This window comes from Lithobates pipiens, unplaced genomic scaffold (assembly GCF_037356315.1).
Source record: "Lithobates pipiens isolate NorthernLeopardFrog02 unplaced genomic scaffold, aLitPip1_a1.2 Scaffold_8, whole genome shotgun sequence".
NCBI lineage: Eukaryota > Metazoa > Chordata > Amphibia > Anura > Ranidae > Lithobates > Lithobates pipiens.
In genome coordinates this window covers 583,589,963-583,607,452 of record NW_027507903.1, presented here as the reverse complement: position 1 = coordinate 583,607,452, position 17,490 = coordinate 583,589,963, and the positions used below count along the sequence as shown (strand labels likewise).

At 43.8% G+C, this 17,490-nt stretch overlaps 1 protein-coding gene across 8 annotated transcripts in view; it reads right to left on the bottom strand.

Annotated features, from left to right (window-relative positions):
• NFIX (nuclear factor I X) overlaps nucleotides 1–17,490 on the bottom strand; it is a 285,613-nt gene that overhangs the window by 54,904 nt on the left and 213,219 nt on the right. For 6 of the 8 annotated variants that reach the window (XM_077470319.1, XM_077470324.1, XM_077470326.1 and 3 more), the window contains 3 exons: nucleotides 7,195–7,269; nucleotides 4,822–4,942; nucleotides 2,688–2,720 (listed from right to left, as the gene is read on the bottom strand). In XM_077470319.1, coding sequence (XP_077326445.1) covers nucleotides 2,688–2,720; nucleotides 4,822–4,942; nucleotides 7,195–7,269 — 229 coding nt within the window. The remainder of the gene's footprint in view (nucleotides 1–2,687; nucleotides 2,721–4,821; nucleotides 4,943–7,194; nucleotides 7,270–17,490) is intronic. The other 2 variants (XM_077470323.1, XM_077470325.1) reach the window with 1 other exon arrangement.

The following is a 17,490-nucleotide window of genomic DNA, read 5'->3' as shown; positions in this document are numbered from 1 at the left end:
CTAACAGTTTATCAGGGCCATTGTGTATATACTGTATATGTCTGTGCCTTGAGGAAGAGGATTATAGGGGGGTCTAGGTCTGCCTGGTGATTACAGAAAGATCCTGAGCTCCGTGTCCTGGGAATGGTGGAGAGGTCTTTGCAGGTTCCCCTCAGCCAATCTCACAAAAGCTTTAGGAAGGAGGGAAAACCTGAGGTAAAAGTGGTTAGCCATGAGGTGATCTCAGCGGCAGGGCCTCATAGCTCCCAACTGTCCCTGATTTTGAGGGACTGTCCCTGATTTGGAGCAATGTCCCTCTGTCCCTCTTTCCCCCTCATTTTGGTCTGATTTATGTAGTTGTATATAAAATGCACTTTTTATCTTTCAAAAAGTGTCTCCCAGTGCTTTCATTCAATTTATAAATTGCTGCATCTGTAAATTTCAAAAGCCAATATAAAGGAATAGAAGTGGTTAAAAAAAAACATTTGTGGGTTTTAATTATCTTTTTTTGGGGGGTTAATTCTCCATTAAGGGGGCTTGCCATGGGGTCCTATGCCTACATACTTTTGCTAGTAGGTGTCCCTTGTTCCCATCTCAAAAAGTTGGGAGGTATGGGGCCTCCTCAGTTCTCTTTCCATGAAGGCTGCTTAGAGACTAAGGCCGGCCATACATGGCTCGAATTCCGAAGGAATTTTCTTTAGAAAATCTTTTCTAAGAATATTCGTTAGAATCTCCTACCATTAGGGCTCTTTCACACATGTGGACCGTTCAGATCCACCTGTCAGTTTTTCAGGTAGACCTGAATGGATGCTCCATGGACCTCTATGGAGCAACGGATGTCAGCGGTGACATGTCTGCTGACATCCGATCTGCTCCATCAAATCCAGAAATCCAGACGTTTGGAAACCCTATTTGGTGGATCAGATGAAAATGGACAGGCAGATCCATTTTCATCCGAACCCCCACAGAGGAGAGTGGGGGTCTGACAGGTCCGTCTCTGCTCAGTGAGCAGATGGACTTGTCACCCACCGGCTCAGCAGGGATCAACAGTTCGCTCCCCCCAGTGAGCAAAGCAGAGTCTGTGAAAACAGACATGAATGTGTGAAAGGACCCTTAGCGGACGATTTTCATGCGACTATTTGAGTGGTCAGGCATGTTGGAAATTTTTTGAAAAACAAACAATTTTGTAATCAATGATGGGAGAATCGTGTGAAAAATATAATTGAAAAAGAAATGCGCTTGAGCTCAAGAAAAAAACATTCTCAGAGAGAAAAGAAGATTCCCGGACACGGTAATTATTTTCTGTAGCAACATGAGGTGAATTGAAGGCTTGGTTGGTCGAAATTCTAAATCAATGTGGCATTATCGGATCACAAAACACACAGAATTTTCATAAGTTCACCTTTTCAAGAAAACAGCCCAAAGCCTAATGCAGGCCATACATGGGTCAAATTCTGAACATATTTTCTTTCATAAATCAGAAATTTTGTGCATCTTGTGATCCGATGGTGCCACTACTGATTTAGAAAAATATAACTTTTTCTAAATTCAATTCATGTATGGCCGGCCTTAAGGTAGGTATTAAAAAACTGTGCAGCAGTGTAAAATGTGCAATAATTTTTATATTCCTACCTCTAGGCCATTTGGGTCCCCCTGGTAAACTGGTGGAAAAATTTCCCAGTTAGCAATCCTGCCTTGTTGCGAGGACACAATAAATTGTTGCTTTTTGCTTCTGTAAGGAGTTGTTCTTGGTTGAGCTGCATTTTTTATCGCCTCTCAACCACTTCCCCTTCAGATGTAGAGGTAGCAGAAGGGAGTGTACACATGCCGTGGTCACAACGCTTTGATTTGCACTCACGGTAGGAATTCTACCCCCTGTTGCAACCGAGTGAATGAGGACGCTATGCAAACACACTGCAGTATGCTAGTGGGGGGTTCAAGAGGTTAAAGCAGATGGTGAGGAGGTGACACAACACCCCCTTACCACCTGCCAAATGTTCTCTGAAAAGTGGTCCAAACGTGGATCCCTCTTCAAAGACCAAAGCAAGTGTGAACGAGCCATAACGCTGGGAATGAGCGCCTATCAGTTTTCACATCCTAGCAACAAGGCAGGACATAGTGGTTGTTAGCCTGGCTTCTGGGTAGGCCCAAATAGCCTATAGATATGACAATATCAAGAATGGACATTTTACAAAGCTGCTCCCTCACCGCATAGGCTATTTTCTGGGAAAGGTTAACTGAGCCTTTAACTAATGAAGATGTCCCTCCATTGTGGTTGGCCGACCTGGGTTCCAGGAATGTGCCATGACCCCAGGAAAGATGGTGATTGCTAAGTGACAGGATAATGCAGACTGAGATGTTCACCCCACCCTTAGTGATCTCAGAGCCTGTGAGGGACCTGAATGGATGGAGTTGACCTAAGTGGGATATATATAGTCATCGCCAAAAATATTGGCACCCTGCATTTCTGTCAGATAATGCACCAAACCCCCCAGAAAAATGTTGCAATTACAAATGTTTAGGAATACTAATGTTTATTTATTTTGTTTGTCTTGGTAGGACACATAAAGTGGAGAAACAAAAAGCCAAATCTGACACATTCCATGCAAAACTCCAAAAATGTACTGGACAAAATTATTGACACCTTCTCAAAATTGTAATGCTCCTGTAACGTAGAAAAAATGATCAAAGAGTTTGCCAAAACTTACCCGAGGAAGCCAAAATCCTTTTGGGAGTATGTGCTGTGGACAGACGAAACAAAATTACAGCTTTTTGGTAAAGCCCATCATTCTACTGTTTTCAGAAAAAGAAATTAGGCCTTTAATGAAAAGAATACAGTCCCTACAGTCAAACATGGTGAAGGTTCACTGATGTTTTGGGGTTGCTTTGCTGCTTTAAGCACTGGATGTCTTGACCATGTACATGGCATTATGAAATCTGAAGACTACCAAAGAATTCTAGGGTGCAATGTAGGGCCCAGTGCCAGAAAGTTGGGTCTCCGTCAGAGGTCATGGGTCTTACAGCAGGACAATGGCCCAAAGCACACGTCAAAAAGCACCTAGAAGTGGTTGAAGACAAAGCGCTGGAGAGTACTGAACTGGCCAACAATGAGTCCAGATCTAAATCCCATAGAGCACCTGTGGAGAGATCTCAAAGCAGCAATTGGGAAAAGGAACCCTTCTAAACTGAGAGACCTGGAGCAGTTGGCGAAAGAAGAGTGATCCACAATTCCAGTAGAGAGGTGTAAGAAATGCATTGCTGGTTACATGAAGTGATTGATTTCAGTTATTTTTTTCAAGGGGTGTTCTACCAAATATTAAATTGAGGGTGCCAATAATTTTGTCTAGTCCATTTATGGAGTTCTGTGTGGAATGTGTCAGATTTGGCTTTTTGCTTCTCCGCTTTTTTGTGTCATACCAATACAAACAAAATAAATAAACATGAGAATGCCTAAACATTTGTAATTGCAACAATTTTCTGGGCAAAGTGGTGCATTATCTGACAGAAGTGCAGGAATGCCAATATTTTTGACTGTATATATCTCTCTTACTGCCCACTGATGTTTTGGCATTTGATAATCGACTGACAGGAGTGGTGCATAATATTCACTACGCAGAAATCTTAGCTTTATGGTGAAAGCTGGCCATACATGAAACATTTTCTTATTCAATTTCCTTTAGATTTACTTTCAACTATGTAGTGCAAGGGCGTGCCTGATTGCATACAATTTGAAAGTGATTATGTTTGATGTCATATTATGTGGTTTTGGCAAATCTAAAGGAAAATTGAACAAGAAAATTGTATAATGTATAGCCAGCCTTAGGTTATAGGAGACTCCAGCCAAAACTTTTTTTATGTCTTGGATAGCTTAGGGTGGAGGGGTGGGGCTAGACTTTTTATTTTTTTGTGCAGGGTTAAGGTAAATGCCACACAATGTTTGTTTAGTTTTATGTAGTGTCCTTCATTAAAATCTATATCAGACCCTCATGTAGGATAAGGGCCTAGTATAGATGAAGAAAATCCCGGACACTTGGGGGGGGGGGGGGGGGGGGGATTTACTAAAATGGGTGCACACAGAATCTGGTGCAGCTGTGCATAGTAACCAATCAGCTCATACCTTCAGCTTGTTCAGTTAAGCTTTGACAATAGAACCTAGAAGCTGGTTACTATGCAATGCTGCACCAGATACTGTGTGCACCAACTTTAGTACATCTCCCCCTTTGTGAACAAACAGAATGAAGCAGCTGGGAGCTGTCATTTACTAGCATTTCAAATGGCATTTTTTTCTTTGTAAATGTCAGTTCTTCTGCAGTAGGTTATATACATCATACAGATGCATCCCTTACACAAGCAGGTTATGGGCACCCCCTGGCATAACCTGACAGCATCTGCCACAAGGAGTCTGGCCGGTCCGCCCCAAACAGGAAGTTTCCTGAAAAGGTAGACGTGGTCCCTGCTCTAAACTCTGCTTGACCTAAGATGGCCACCAGGGTCACATGGAGCATATACATCCAATCAGTAACACTGCCCAGGTGACCAAGGAAATCATAGAGAAACACATCTTCTCTTAACTTCCTCTCCCATCTGCCTTGCCGTTGTGATCGAGCGCCACCTGCAGTGGAGAATATAGACTGCAACTACCTACAGGTGCACCATCACCCCTGCATCCCTACAGGCAGATTGCATAGGCTCAGCACATTAACCCCTTGTCTAAAGTTAGGAACTCTAAGGTGTCTTACTAGCAATGTCACCTGAGGAAACCATCTAACAACATTATATTGAGGGGAAATGTTTCACCATAGTAATTGAATCTTTAGTGTAACAAACACTGGTTTCTCTTACCTGCTGGATGGAGGAGACGTTAAGGACCGCCGACCAAGTGTCACCTGGTTTATATTGTAGTAGCTTGGGCTCTCCAGATCCGCCAATGAGAAGTTAGGGCCAGATGCGGTTGCAACAGGTGCTAAAAAAAAAAAAAAAAAAAAAAAGGTATCAAAATAAGGCTTTGGCATGTTCATTATGAACAGTAAGGGGGCTAAACCTAGCTAAAACTATATCCTAATATTAAAGTGGTTGTAAACCTCAGACATGAAAAATGAACAAAGCATATCTATTTAATTAAGAACACCAAGGGGGTTATTTACTAAAGGCAAATCCACTTTGCACTACAAGTGCAAACTACAAGTACAAAGTGCACTTGAAATTGCACTGAAAGTGCACTTGGAAGTGCGGTCGCTGTAGAACTGAGAGGGACATGCAACGAAAATAAAAAACAGCATTTTAGCTTGCACATGATTGGATGATAAAATCAGCAGAGCTTCTCCTCATTTCAGATCTAACCCTTAGATTTACAGTGACTGAACTTTCAAGTGCACTTTCAGTGCAATTTCAAGTGCACTTTGCACTTGTAGTTTGCAAGTGTAGTGCAAATTGGAGTTGCCTTTTGTAAATAACCCCTTAAGTGTCATTTCTGTCTGCTGCTTGGTGCCTCTGCTATCAGCATGCATCACTTCTGACAAGTTTTCCTGACACCAAGAGAAATAAGGTGACAGGGGAGGGACCTCCAGTTCATTGACAGCCTCAGCTCTGTTCCTGTGGACTGTGGGGGAGGGAGGGGGTGTCCATTCCCTTCAATCAGCTCTCAGAGCTCTCCTCACTGAGCGCTGCAGAATGTAATTTCAGCTCTCTGCCCCCTTTTTTCTGAATGCTCAGAAACAACGGCTGTGGAGATGAGAAGACTGCAGATACAGTAGACAGGTACAACTTATGTATAAGGATTTGTTTCACCTCTATGTATCGCATGAGGATAGCCCCTTCGCTGGATATATGTAAAGCCCCATACACACAATTAGAAATTCTGCCAGCAAAAGTCGAATTTGAGCTTTTGGTCAGAAATTCCGACCATGTGCATGCTCCATTGGACTTTTGCTTGCAGAATTCCAGCCAGCAAAATATTGAGAGCAGGTTCTTTATTTTTCAGTCGGAAAAAGTTCCAATCGGAAGTGTACAAATTTCGACGTGCAAAATTCCTACGCATGCTCGGAAACAATTTGACGCATGCTCTTAAGCATTGAACTTAATTTTCTCAGCTCATCGTAGTGTTGTAAGTCACTGCGTTCTTGACGGTCGAAAGCAGGGGAGGATTGCTGTAAAAATCTCTGACCTCAAGTTATTGCAATAAACACAATAGTATTTGGGCAAAGTTTTCAAACCAGATGACTGTTGCAGTGTCTAAAGGCAGGGCCACTGACAAGGCAGTACAGCCAGTCCTCCTGTACTGGGTCAAGACCCCATTAGTTCAAAAGGGGGGCCCGGGCACCTTCTGAGCAAAAGGTCTGCACTGTCTTATTGAAGACACCAATCCTCTTATGCCTCCCCTTGCAGCGCTGCCAACTTCACCTCTTCTTTCTCCCTCTGGCTGCACTACAGGGGGATTGGTTCTAGCACATATGCCCCTTCCATCTGCTGTCCGGATCGCCCGGTGTGCCCCTTTCCCCCTCAGTGCTTCTGGCTTCCCTCCTCTCCTGCTGGCAGCTGCTGCGGGCAAACAGGGGGATGTTTTAGGATGGAGAGTGGTGGAAGTGGCTGGTAAATATGTAGTTTACTGACCCCTTCCATTCCCGAATAAACACAGTGAGTGATTGGTACCAATCACCCCTGTGTCCATTCGTCACTGAATCAGAGTAAACTGTTACTATGCTTCGGTTTGGGAATGAGCAGGAGCGCTTCCTGTTCATTCATCTGTGCAGCTGAGGCTACAGAGAAAAGGACTGATAAATCTATGTCCTCAGTCACTTTTGGCCGAGCGAAGGGGACCCTGTCAGGTAGGCTGTATGGGGCCCAGTGATTTCTAACAGCAGCCCTGTCTAAAGCTGGGTTCACATATATGCAAATCGGATGTGGTTTTTCACCGCATCCAATTCGCATGACAGGTGAGTGTGACTGGCTCTCCATGGAGCCGGTTCACATAGCGGCCCCGGCCCGGATTGCAGAATTGTGCGTGATTGGGTCTGGTTCAGGTGCGAATTCAGGCAAAAAACACGAACTCGCGCCCACACGTATGTGAACCCAGCCTTAGGGTTCCCCATATAAATTAGATCAGCTGTTTTTGGCTCAACTAATGTCTATGAGCATCTTAGTTCATGAATAACCTCTACACAAAATCAAATGACTCTAGGTCCTTTCCCCCTCTTCATTCCTATTCCAAATACTCACTCTGTGACACACGGACGAGCTCTGTGACATTCCACACACCAGATGTGACAAAGCAGTCCTGGAAAGTGAGATGTCCTGGGCAAAAAGAAAACAGACAGAATTATATTAATGTCATTTTACGCCAGTTTCACTTATTCTGGACTTCAGAGAGATCATTTATCATACAGGATACCTTATTAATAATAATAATAAATATTTTTATTATAGCACCAAAAACTTTGAGATCCCAAAACCTCTGACCTTCCACACTATTTATAAAGGAGTGAATGTGACTTAAACATTCTCAGGTGTGGAATCAATCCATATCATTTAAAGTCCAGGCACCTGGAAGATTGACTTGCAAAGAATGTTTGTTGAATGACAGATTTAAGACTTTACAAGTAGTAAATAAAGGACACACAACAGGGGGGTATTTACTAAAACGGGAGAGTGCAAAATCTGGTGCAACTCTGCACAGAAGCCAATCAGCTTCCAGGTTATTGTCAAAGCTTAATTGAACAAGCTGAACTTGGAAGCTGATTGGCTACCATGTACAGCTGCACCAGATTCTGAGTGCTGCAGCATTAATAAATCTCCCCTATTATTTTTTGACTTTTCCCTTACATTTGTAAAGCCAATTTGCCTTATGGATTCAGTGGGAAATCTCATAATTAGAATATAGGCAAGGTTATTTTAGCCATCAATTGTCATTCTCATTAAAGGCAAATCATTGGTTGTATCCACTAATTCCTATGGGTAACTGTCCAGTCTTCTAAATTGGAATTGTCAGTAAAATTAGGGATATATAGAATCATTTCAATGTAAAACAGATGATTTTGCGTCGCAGAAATGAGCACTTTCAATTTCATTCAAAGGGGCTGATTTACTAAAAATGGAGAATGCAAAATCTGAGGCACCTGTGTATGGTAGCCAATCAGCTTCTAACTTCAGCTTGTTGCATTGAGCTTTAACAAAAAAATCTGGAAGCTGATTGGTTACTATACAGAGCTGCACCGGATTTTGCACTCTCCAGTTTTAGTAAACCAACCCCAATCAGTACCTTAGGAAAAATTTGCTTAAAAAAATCTACTACTTTATTTTTTATTTTGATATATTTTGATATTTTAAGGATAGCTTAGTTTTATATATATATATCATATATATGCTGGATTCACACCACTGCATTTAGAGTATGTTGACGTGCGTTGATATACATTTTTTAACACATTGCTTTGATGTTCATTTTTTTTTTATGCAATACATTGATGTGTGGGTTTTTTTGTTCACAGTGGGAGCTAAAATATATTATTGTCTTTTTTTAATGAGCACTGCAGCATTTTCACCCAGCACACATCAATGCAACGTGTTGATATAAACTGACCCTATTGGAAGATATGGATTTTGGGGTTCTGAGATTCTGGGCCTTTGTTGGGCAATGTTGCCCAACATGCATGGTGTGAATGGGCCCTCAGGCTGGACTCACACTCTTCCATGTGCATACAGAATATGTGGTAATGCATGTGCCTAGGTGTGAACAGCCCCATACAGTTTCTTTTTCCAAAACACACTAATTTGCTATAAATTTATGTAACCCAGACCCTTAGGAAAAAATTTATTTTCCTGAAAGGCTCCATGGCAGCATACGTGCGGGTAGCCCCGCCTCCACGATTACCCAATAGGACCCAACTCCCATAAATCTTTGCTCCTGGCCACTATCAGTGTTCCTTTTTTGTCCTCCCCAGTAGGACCAGATGGTTTCTTTCCTGGAAATAAAACTTCACGACGATCGATTGGCTGATTGACTGAGAAATTTTCCTCCGATAGGCCCTGACTGTTAAGCAGGGTATGGAGAGTATTTGCAGAGTAGCGCTGAAGAAAGGATTTCCTACCTGAGTGCGCACGGTCTGTGTCCCGTTGTTATGGGTGACCATTATCTGCTGGAGGTATGGCGTGTGTGTGTTCCAGTCCGTTCGGCCAGGTGATCGTTGGTGGAGTGGTGAGCCTTTTATCTATCCATGGCAGCATTGTATTTGTGTGTATTTCTTTTGCGTTCGCTTCCGCGTTCCAGCAAACCTCTCTCCTACTTCCGGGTTATGCAGGCGTTCTGCGCATGTGCGAACCCGGTATGAGACCGAGGCTTGGTTCCCGCGCATGCGCGCGAGCGCCTCGCGTCTGACGTCGGCGATGACGTCACGGGCGCCAAATTTAAAAGGCTTTGGAAGCTGTCAGAACCCTGGGAATGTTTGCAGTGGTCGCAGCGACTTCCCGGGGCTGTCAGCGCGGTGGTTTAAGGTAAGAGCGTGTCCCTTAGGCTGGGGAAATGCTTTTTAAAAAAAAAAAATGTGTGTTTTATTTTTTGGTTGCAGTGTTTCTTAAACTGTGGGTTTATTGTGAATATGGACGCCTTACTGCCTCCTAGTGGCCAGCCCGCTCATGTTAGGTAGGTCTTTTAGTATTTATGCTTTTTATATATTGGAGAGAGTGTTTGGCATAGGTAGGATTGACTGTATATCCTTTTCTCTCTCTGTCTGTTTTACCCTTACAGCCCTTCTGGGTCTGATCCACAACCTAACACTTCTAGACGCAGTGGATCATCAAGATCACACCGCCATAAATCCTCCTCAAGATCTAGCCAGCATAGGTCAAGATCTGAACAGCATAATAAGAATTATTCTCACCCCCCTGCTGCTCACTCCAGCAAGCGTACGGAAAAATCATGCTGGGGGTGCAGGATGCCTGTTCCTTCGGACGTATCCTTATGCGATCATTGCTTCTCCAAAGCTGCAGATGAAAGGGATGGTGCAGACCAGCGTTTGGAGTCAATAGTAAGACGGGTTGTGAAGGAGTCTCTGCAGGAGAGGGATGCTCTACAGCTGTGTGAATCCCCGTCAGAATTATTGGCTCCTCCACCTGGAGAGAACCCATTGCAGGAGACATGGGAATCCTCTCAGCCAAGCCGCCTATCTGCTCCCATCTCAGATAGTGAATCTGACTGTGAGGATCCTGGTTTAGGTTTTGACTATGGACTGGTGCCTTCATTGGTCAAAGCAGTGAGAGAGGCTCTGAAGTGGGAAGACCCTATTACTTCCCCACCAAAGCAGAGAAAGTTCTTTAAACAGCTCAATAAGGAGCGACAATTTTTTCCCTTCCTTTCAGAGTTGGGTGACATTATTACCGAGGAATGGAGCAAGGTGGATAAAAAGGGTTCCATGCAGTCAAAAATCCTGAAATTATATCCCTTTAAAGAAGAGGATGTGAAGCACCTGGAGTCAGCACCACTGGTGGATGCAGCGCTCATGCGTTTGGTGAGATATGTAACCCTACCCTTAGAGGATACGGTATCCTTTAAAGATCCTTTGGAAAGGCGGATCGATTCAGACCTTAAGAGGATATATCTGACTTCTGGAATGGCTTGCAAACCAGTGCTTGCAATGGCAGCAGTATCCAAGGCCATAGAATCATGGGCTGATTCTGTAGAGGAATTCCTGAGGGGTATTTCTATTGAATCAGCAAAAGACTCCCCTATTCAAGAAATCAGGATGGCGTCTGCCTTTTTGGGGGAGGCATCTATTGATGTTATCCGCCTGATATCTCGGGATATGTTAGCAGCAGTCTCAGCTCGCCGGGCGTTATGGCTCCGTCCATGGCTGGCGGATCCAGCATCCAAACAGGCCTGGTGCCGTATTCCCTTTGAGGGGTCATCTTTGTTTGGTAACAAGCTGGATACTGCCATATCCCGGGCTACAGGTGGGAAATCTGGGTTTCTTCCCCAGGACAGACGTCTTCAAAATCAAAGGCGTCCATTTCCTAGAAGACAAGGCCCTGATCGTGCCAGGGAGGCGCGGAGCTATAGACCTGGTCGAGAATTCTCAAGGTCATGGAGATCCAGGCAATCTTCTTTGAAAAATTCCTCAAAAGGGGGTTCTTCCGGCAAGCAGGATTCCGCGAAATCCTTTTGAAATTGGGCCCGCTCAAACTTGTCAGGTGGGGGCTCGTCTTCTCCACTTCAGGCATGTTTGGGCGGCCTCAATTCGGGATTTTTGGACTGTAAAAACAATTTCCTCAGGTCACAAGTGGGGTTTTATCAGCACCCCAAAGCTAAGATTTATTCCCACAAATCTTCCAGAATCAAAAGAGAAGAAACAAGTCCTATTGACCTACGTGAACTCTTTACTGGATCAAGGCGCAGCCGTTCCCGTTCCAGAAGAAGAACGTGGAGAGGGCATGTATTCCCCTTTGTTTCTGGTTCAAAAGAAAAACGGCACATGGAGGCCGGTAATAGATTTGACCCATCTCAATTCCTTCATTCGCAAAGAGAAGTTCAAGATGGAATCTCTGCTTACCATCCAGCAGTCCGTGTATCTGGGGGACTGGATGATATCAGTCGATTTGAAGGACGCTTACTTCCATGTTCCCGTGGCAAAGGAGTTTCAACAATACCTCCGCTTTGCAGTAGGCATTCAACATCTTCAATTTACATGTCTTCCCTTTGGGTTAACAACGTCCCCACGGGTCTTCTCCAAAGTTCTTTTGGCAGTTGTGGCCTTTCTCAGAGTCAAAGGTGTTCGTCTCCATCACTATCTCGACGACCTTCTTCTGCTATCCCAGAACAAAGATCAGCTCTTGGAGCACAAAGACCTAGTCATCTCCACTCTACAGGAGTTCGGGTGGCTTCTGAACTTAGAAAAGAGTCACCTAGATCCAACTCAGTCTCTTGTTTTCCTAGGGGCGCAGTTCAACACAGCAGAAGGTACTATCGCCCTTCCAGAAGAGAAGGTTGGAGTCATACGAGACAGGATTCATGCAGCCCTTGCAGCATCCCATCTCTCGGCTCTCCAATGTCTGAGGGTGATTGGCACAATGTCAGCCACCATTCCCATGGTAAAGTGGGCCCAGTGGCACACTCGTCCCTTTCAGAAGGGGTTTCTACAACAGTGGGACTTATCCAGCCAGACACAGCGCATATTCCTCACTCCAGCCATGAGGACGTCTCTTCTTTGGTGGCTACAGGGGAAGAACCTGCGCAACCACCATTCAATCATTCCCATCTCATGGGTCACGGTAACTTCAGATGCCAGCAACCAAGGATGGGGCGCTCACTGCCTTTCGGAGGTCGCTCAGGGCAGGTGGACGTTTCCATCACAGAGAGTCGTCTCCAATGTTCTGGAGCTAAGAGCGGCCTTCCAGGCGCTTCGGTCATTCCATCATCTGACAGCGAATGCCTCGGTCATGCTAAGGTTGGACAACACAACCGCGGTGGCTTACGTAAAGAAGCAAGGGGGAACTCGCAGCTGGTCCCTGTTACAGGAGACGGAGCCAATAATGAATTGGGCTCAGAAGAATTTGTCCAACCTTTCTGCAGTCTACATCCCAGGGGTGCAGAATGTTCAGGCGGACTTCCTATCGCGTGTCGAGTTGGACAACAACGAGTGGTCTCTACACCGGGAAGTATTCGATTGGCTCCTGACCTTAGGATTGTCCCTGGAAGTCGACTTGTTCGCTTCCCCGTGCAATCGGAAGCTTCCGAAATATTACTCAAGGTTCAGGGATCCCCAGGCATATGGGATAGATGCCCTCACAGAACATTGGAAGTTTCAGACAGCTTACGCCTTCCCTCCAGTTCCGGTGATCCTGCAATTCCTTCGGAGACTCAGGTCAGAGAAGGCGGAGATTCTCGCAGTAATTCCTTTCTGGCCCAACAGACCTTGGTTCCCTCTACTGCTGCTCCTCAGTTATCAAGAGCCAGTTCCCCTGCCTCTCAGGTCGGATTTGCTATCTCAAGGCACAAGGTTACATCCATGCCCATCATGTCTGAACCTCAAGGTATGGTTTTTGAGAGGGAAAGGCTAAAAGCTCTTGGTTGTCCGGAAGAGGTCATCCCAACCCTTCTCAATTCCAGACGCGGGAGTACTAATAGGGTATATGAGCGTATATGGTCCAAGTTTTCGGCCCATATGTCCTCCAGAGAAAATTCTTGCAGTTCTCCAACAATACAAGACATACTAAGCTTTCTTCAAACAGGCCTTGATTTACCTCTAGCTATCAGTTCATTGAGAGTCCAAGTATCGGCTATTTCAGCCTTTACGGGTATTTCCTGGGCAAACCATGCACTGGTACAACAATTCTTCAAGGGAGCTACTAGGCTCAGACCCCAAAGAAAACCAAGGTTTCCTAAATGGGACCTCCCTTTAGTGCTGGATTTTCTCTCAAACCTTGGAAAGGATTCTACGGAGCCTCTGTCCATAAGGGATCTCACTCTCAAGACCATCTTCTTGGTAGCTATAACCTCAGCCAAGAGAGTTTCTGAGATTAGGAATCTAGGTTCGGAAGAACCCTTTCTGACTTTCTTTCCAGATAGGGCAGTATTGATTCCCATGTTGGGATCGCATCCCAAAGTAACCTCGGTCTTCCATGAGAATCAGGAAGTTGTGCTTCCCACTTTCAAAAACTCAGAGAGTCAGGATGTTCATCCTCTGGACGTAGGACACGCGCTGAAACAATATTTGGAAGTCACAGCTCCCTTTAGACAAACGTAATTTCTTTTTGTTCTCCCTCATGGCAAGAATAAAGGATTGCGAGCTTCGGCTAGATCTATCTCTACCTGGATCGTTCAGATCATTCAGAGGGCGTACAGAGCAAAGGGCTTGGCTCCTCCTGAGGCATTAACGGCTCATTCAACACGGAGTATTTCAACATCGTGGGCAGCTTCTCGCCATGTGGCGCCTGAAGTTATTTGCAGAGCGGCCTCTTGGTCTTCTATTAATACCTTTGTTTCTCATTACTGTGTAGAGCCAGCGGCTCTGTCTTCTGTTAATTTTGGTTTGCAAGTTTTGTCGGTTGACAATGCTAAATAAACTTTTGTTCTTTGCTCGACATTTTGCCCACCCGGGTGTGTTTGGCGAGTTATTTCCCACACGTATGCTGCCATGGAGCCTTTCAGGAAAACGGAAAATTTATATCAAATACTTACCGTAATTTTCCTTTCCTGATAGGCTCCATGGCAGCAGGAGTTCCCTCCCAAATGTCTGGAGTCGGCTAGTTACGGAACACTGATAGTGGCCAGGAGCAAAGATTTATGGGAGTTGGGTCCTATTGGGTAATCGTGGAGGCGGGGCTACCCGCACGTATGCTGCCATGGAGCCTATCAGGAAAGGAAAATTACGGTAAGTATTTGATATAAATTTTCCGTTTTCTGCATGAAACCTATTTTCCGCAGGAGTTTTTCTGCATGCAAATTGACAAGTAAAAATAGGCCCATGTTTTTAGTATTTGTGTTACTTTTTTTTTTTTTATGTGTATTTGATTATTTACTGTCACTTCAAATGCTTTTCTTTTTTTTCAGTTTTTTTTTTTTTTCTGTGAAGACAAATGTAATGATAGCAAAAAGGTTCTTCTGTACCCTCATTAACCATATGAGGCCCACCACAGTCTTAAAAACCACCTAATTTACTCCTTTCTCGAAATCCAAAACATTTCTTCAACATTGACAATCTCACCAAAATCTCCCAATTTTTTCAAAAATTTCAGATTGAAAACCAAATTCTATTTCTTCCTGCTCTGTTTGTAAAGCCCCGTACACACGATCAGATTGTCTGCTGAGTTTTTCCTTCAGATTTACCAAAACCATGTAGTGGAAGGGCCTGCCTGATTGCATACACATTGAAACTCCTAAGGTTTGACCTCATATTATATGGTTTTGGTAAATCTGAAGGAAAAACTCAGCAGACAATCTGATAGTGTGTACGGGGCTTTAGTCTCTATTCTGCCTAGGGCCCCTTTCACACTGGGGCGGTGCGGGCGTTGGCGGTAAAGCGCCGCTAAGGTTTAGAAAAATGGTTAGAAACCGCCCGCAAAGCGCCGCTGCAGCTGCGCTTTGCCGGCGGTATAGCCGCACTGCCCCATTGATTTCAATGGGTAGGAGCGGTTTAGGAGCGGTGTATACTTCGCTCTTTCACCGCTCCAAAGATGCGGCTAGCAGGACTTTTTCACTGTCCTGCCAGCGCACCGCTCCAGTGTGAAAGCACTCCGGCTTTCACATTGGAGTGAAAGGGGCCATTTTTTTCAGGCACTACACAGGCGACTATTTTTAGCGCTGTAGCGCCTGAAAACCGCCTCGGTGTGAAAGGGGCCTACAAGAGGGTGCCGACCGTTATAATAACCTGCCACGAAGTTGGGCTTTGAGAAGTTTACTTTGTATGGAATAAATACAGAACAGAAACTCCAGATTTCTTGTTGAATACATACTAGTAGTCTTTAGGTGCCTGGATGTTATAATGTGAAAATGATTTAGATAAATCTTCTGTATTAGATTTATGAAAAACTGAAAAAAATGTGTGGAGAAAACTTGCTTTGCTAAAACTGGAAAACTGATGGCCTGTTTTTTTGGAAACACAAGACCAAAATGTGGAAAATAACTCTGGGCATATATTATAATGGGTTCCCCATAATTTGGCAAACACTTCAACAGACACATGTGAAAGTTTTTAGATTCTCTTTCTAGCAATCTTTTTTGAGCTCTTTTTTGGCAGCACAGGGTGTGGTGGGTAGCACTCTCACCAATCAGTAAAAAGGGTCGCTGGTTCAAATCCCAACCACGACACTACCTGCCTGGAGTTTGCATGTTCTCCCTGTGCCTGCGTGGGTTTCCTCCGGGTACTCCAGCTTCCTCCCACATTCCAAAGACATGCTGGTAGGTTAATTGGCTTCTGTCCAAAATTGGCCCTAGTATATGAATGGGGACCTTGGATTGTGGGCTCCTTGAGGGTAGGGACCGATGTGAGTGTGCAATATACAGGGATAGGGACAATTGTAGACACTCACTCAGGTTGAACTGGATGGACTGGTGTCTTTATTCAACCTTACTATGTAACTACCCTGTTTCCCCGAAAATAAGACCTAGCATGATTGTCGGTGATGGCTGCAATATAAGCCCTACCCTGAAAATAAGACCTACAAGGACTAGGGCTTATTTGGGGGTAGGGCTTATATTGCAGGCATCACCGACAATCACTCTAGGGCTTATTTTCAGGGAAACAGGGTATGTGCTATAAACATTTCCACATTTCAATAGTCTCCTTCAATTCTATATCAGCCCAAAAGCCAGCGACACTAATCATCAAACAATTCAGTTAAAACTGAATTACGACCAACTTAAAGGGGAACTTTTCCCATGATAATTATATATATATATATGTGTGTGTGTGTGTGTATATATATATATATATATATATATACAATGATAAAAAATAATGTTCTTTAGCAAACAACCTACAGTCCACATTAATAATTATGCTGCCAAAATGAGTGTGTGCTGTAAATTGCTTAAAGTGGTTGTAAAGTCAGAAGTTTTTTATCTTAACCGCTTCAGCCCTGCAAGATTGTACCCCCTTCCTGACCAGAGCCCTTTTTACGATTCGGCACTGCGTCACTTTAACTGACAATTGCGTGGTCTTGCGATGTTGCACCCAAACAAGATGTCCTTTTTTTTGCAACAAATAGAGCTTTCTTTTGGTGGTATTTGATCACCTCTGGGATTTTTATTTTTTGCGCTATAAACAGAAAAAGAGCGACATTTAAAAAAAAAAAAGAATATTTTCTACGTTTTGCTATAATAAATATACCCCAAAAATATATAAGGAATTTTTTTTCCTCGGTTTAGGCCGATATGTATTCTTCTACATATTTTTGGTAATAAAAATCGCAATAAGTGTACATCAATTGGTTTGCGCAAAAGTTGTAGCGTCTACAAAATTGTTTGATAATTTTTTATAATTTTTTTTAAATTATCAATGGTGGCGATCTGCGATTTTTATCAGGACCGCAACATAATGGCGGACAAACCGGACACTTTTGACACTATTTTGGGACCACTGTCATTTATACAGAGATCAGTGCTATAAAAATGCACTGATTGCTGTAAAAATGGCACTGGCAGGGAAGGGGTTAAACACTAAGGGGTGCTCGAGGGGTTAAGTGTCCTATGAGTGGACATACTGGGAGGCCTGAGCAACTAGCCGGCATGGCATCACTTCCTGGATTACTGGCATCATAAAGGCGACAGTTTAGAAAAAAAAAAAAAAAGGCGACAAATTAAAAAAAATTCAAAAACGCAGATCTTGACGTTTTGAATACTTTCAAGTGCAGAGGAGGGGTTTGGGGTCTTATAGACCCCCGATCTCTCTATAAAGAGTACCTGTCACTGCCTATTACTATCAAGGATGTTTACATTCCTTGTGACAGCAATAACAGTGATAAAAAAAAAATGTAAAAGGACAGTGTAACATTTTTTATTTTAAAGTGGAGTTCCACCCCAAAAAA